Source organism: Lissotriton vulgaris, chromosome 3_1 (genome assembly GCF_964263255.1).
Source record: "Lissotriton vulgaris chromosome 3_1, aLisVul1.2, whole genome shotgun sequence".
Classification (NCBI taxonomy): domain Eukaryota; kingdom Metazoa; phylum Chordata; class Amphibia; order Caudata; family Salamandridae; genus Lissotriton; species Lissotriton vulgaris.
Genome location: NC_141689.1, coordinates 1,120,859,254 through 1,120,862,664, shown reverse-complemented (window position 1 = coordinate 1,120,862,664; position 3,411 = coordinate 1,120,859,254). Strand labels below are relative to the sequence as shown.

General features: G+C 44.4%; 1 protein-coding gene across 1 annotated transcript; it reads right to left on the bottom strand.

The window, feature by feature from the left end:
* Positions 1-1,924: 1,924 nt before the first annotated feature.
* Positions 1,925-2,845, bottom strand: LOC147727516 (uncharacterized). The gene has a single exon (XM_086963132.1). The coding sequence runs from the start codon at positions 2,843-2,845 to the stop codon at positions 1,925-1,927; it is 921 nt and encodes a 306-aa protein (XP_086819258.1).
* Positions 2,846-3,411: the final 566 nt, after the last annotated feature.

Here is a 3,411-nt window from a genome sequence, read left to right as displayed (position 1 = left end):
ATGGACCTGGCTCTGCTGTATGTTATGGCCGGTCTATTGGCAAGGGTCCCACCAATAACCGGATCTCCCTTGACCACCTGCCAGTTTTTGCGAATAATGTTGAATATTTCTTTGTGCTGTCTGCTATATGCCGTTATTAACCTTGGTTGGCCAGACTCATTGTTCTCTAAAGTTAGTGTAGGACCAGCATCCACTGTCAGACTGTGCCCAGAAGTTAGATTTGCACGTCTCATGGCACCCTCCACCATCGGTCTCGAATAGCCTCTTTCAATAAATCTTTTTCTACTGGCATTCTGAGCTCTCTCACAGCTTTCATCTGTGCTACAGATCCTTCTGATCCTCAGCATTTCCCCGTAGGGGATGCTTCGAATCAAGTGCGCTGGGTGATGGCTGGTGGCGTGTAACACCGTATTTCCTGCCGTTACCTTGCGATGTAGATCTGTCACTATTCTGCCATTGGCAATGCTCACCTCCACATCTAGAAAGGTAACCTTTGTGCTGCTAAACTGGCCAGTGAATCTTAGGTTCAAATCGTTCACATTGATGTCCGTTATGAACATAGTTGCCTCCTCCTCTGACCCCCTCCAAATAATGAAGAGGTCATCAATGAACCTGTACCAGGCTATGATGTTATTAGCCATGGTACCCTCATATGTTCTTGCTAGGACCTGCTCCTCCCAAAGCCCCATGTGCAAGCACGCGTAGCTTGGGGAGAAGCAGGCCCCCATCGCAACTCCCTTCAGTTGTTGGAATATTTGTTTTTGGAACAAAAAGAAGTTGCTTTTGAGGCAGATCTCTGTCATCTCACTGATCATGTTGTTGTGTTGTAGCATGCAGGCAGGCCTAGGCTGCAAGTAATGTTTCACCGCCCTCAAGCCATCATCATGGTTTATACTGGTGTATAAGGAAGTTACGTCCAGCGTTAACAATAGGTAATCTTCCTGCCACTTAATGGGTCTAATTTTGTCCAAAAAGTCACCAGTATCCCTAATGTACGAGGGAAGCGCCCTCACATGCTCCTGCAGGAAATGATCGATATATTTAGAGGCATTCTCAAATGTACCCTGCCTGGCAGAGATAATGGGCCTCCCTGGTGGCTTGGTCAAACTTTTGTGGACTCTGGGAATCATATAAAAAACAGGGATTACAGGATAATTGAATTTGAGGAATTTCTGCTCGTCCCCACTAAGTAATCCCATGCCCTTCCAAGCATACAATCTGGTATGGAAAGCATCCCAAGCCTGTCTAGCTGTTCGCCAATCGCTCCTACAATAACAGTTTCTGTAATTCAATTGTAGTAAAGCCTCTTCCATATACATTTGTTTTGGCCACAGGACAATGTTGCCCCCTTTATCTGATTGCTTGACAATCACAGTGTTCTCACCCTGCAATTTTTTCATTAGGCTACCATAGGCATTGTTACTCTTTTTGTTGTACCTAACATCCTTTATCATAGATGCCTGATGCAGTTCTTTTAAATCAGATATAACCAGATTGTTAAAAACCTCTATATTGTCATAAACTGATATAGGGTTAAATGACGATTTGGGTTTGAAACCCGTAGCCCCTGGAGCATCAGTTGTTATCTGTTGTTCTATATCAGTTTCCACCAAAGTTTCACCTTCTCTATTTAATTTAACCAAGTCCACATAGAGACCGACCTCTCCTGCCAAACAAGGACCCGAGTCCAGATCAATTCTGATGTTATCCTGGGATGGCATGCGCACTTTTAATTTATTTAGCAAGAAAAGTTTTTTAAGTTTCAATTTTCTGATGTATTTAAAACAATTCATTCTTGTTTGCGCATAATTGAATGTACATGGGGGGCAATATGTCAAGCCCAATGATCAAGTTTTGATCTCATTGGTGGTTAAGTGAACATCTGAAAGGTTCAGTACAGAAAGTTGGTCGCTTACTTGTACATTTATTTGCGGTTCCAGCGTTTGCGTCCCCGGCCCCTCACTGGTGGCTTCGTTGTGCCGGTTTGCTGCTCGACTTCTCCTCCGCCATTTGCGTTTGAGGTTGCGTTTCTGCCTGTTTTCATACCGGCGGTGTGTGATCTTAGGGTCTGCCTGCGGTCGTGTCGTAGGCACTCCACTTCCTCTCCTAACGACCGCTTGGTAAACCCCACCGCTTCATCAGCATTGCGTTGATCACTTTCCGACTCACTGCCCAGTACCGAGCTTAGGTTCGAATCAGATGTTGAGGGGCTGATGCCCCTACTGCTACTCTGCCCAGTACCTGTTGTGCGAGGTCCGGCCGTTCCCTTGGGCTGGTCATATTTTTTTGAAAAGGTGAATATACGGCCGTTTTGGTAATCTAATTTATCCCTCTGAAACTTGAAAGTTTTTCTTTTTTTGATTACCTCCTCTTCTTTAGTGAGTCGTTGCATCATTGCCTCACGCAGTCGTTTTTCCTGCTCCGCATCATCCAGCTTCCTGATCTGTTCATTCAGATCACTTATTATCACCCCCAGTTTCTCTCCATCACTCTCCGCATATTTAATCAAAATTCTTAATAATCTACTCGAAGAGTCCAAATTGCATCTTGCCCATTCATTTAACATCTCCGGATCCGGGTTTTCAAAGCTTGGGGCTAGAATAATCCTCAAGCCGCGGGGAACGCGTTCAACCTCTAAATAGCGGGACAATGATTTCTTCTCCCACCATTTCGCCTGTTCCGTACGCATGGCTTTTTCCAATTTTTTAAAAAGTTCTTTCATTGCATTGCTCCCAATGCCTGATGGCATCGCCTGCCCCATGGGGTTATTATTGACAATAGGGGCATCGTCGAACATTCCAATAGCCGCCTCCTCACGGCTTCTGACCACATCAGCGGCGGCCATGATCTCTGCACGTTTGTTGTTTATATTACGGATGATTTCTTGCACTCAGCTGTGTGCGACGAAGGCTGTAAATAACCCCTCACACTGTGCTGCTTACTCCTTCAGTCCCGAATTACATCTCTCGCGACCCCTCACAGAGCCGTCAGCTGCTTTCCGTGGCGTTGGTTCTACCACAGCCGTGGGAACTGCCTCGCCTTACAGTGCAGCCGCTGCTCTAGGAGATTTGCGCTTATCGGGGGCTGCTGCGGTTGCTCTTACCAGAGCCGTTGAATCTTGCCGGAAACCCGCAAGCTTGCTTCCTTCCGCTCTCGCCCTGGTTACTGAAGGGGTCCGGTATACACCCAGAAGCTGTCGGTGTAATAACGTAACATACATATATATATATATATATATATATATATATATATATATATATATATATATATATATATATATATATATATATATATATATATATATATATATATATATATTCACTGAAAAAAACATAGGTTTTAGGCCATATATAGTTAGGGATTAGCATTTACAAAACCATAATTTACTCGCACAAAACCATAGAAATTCGC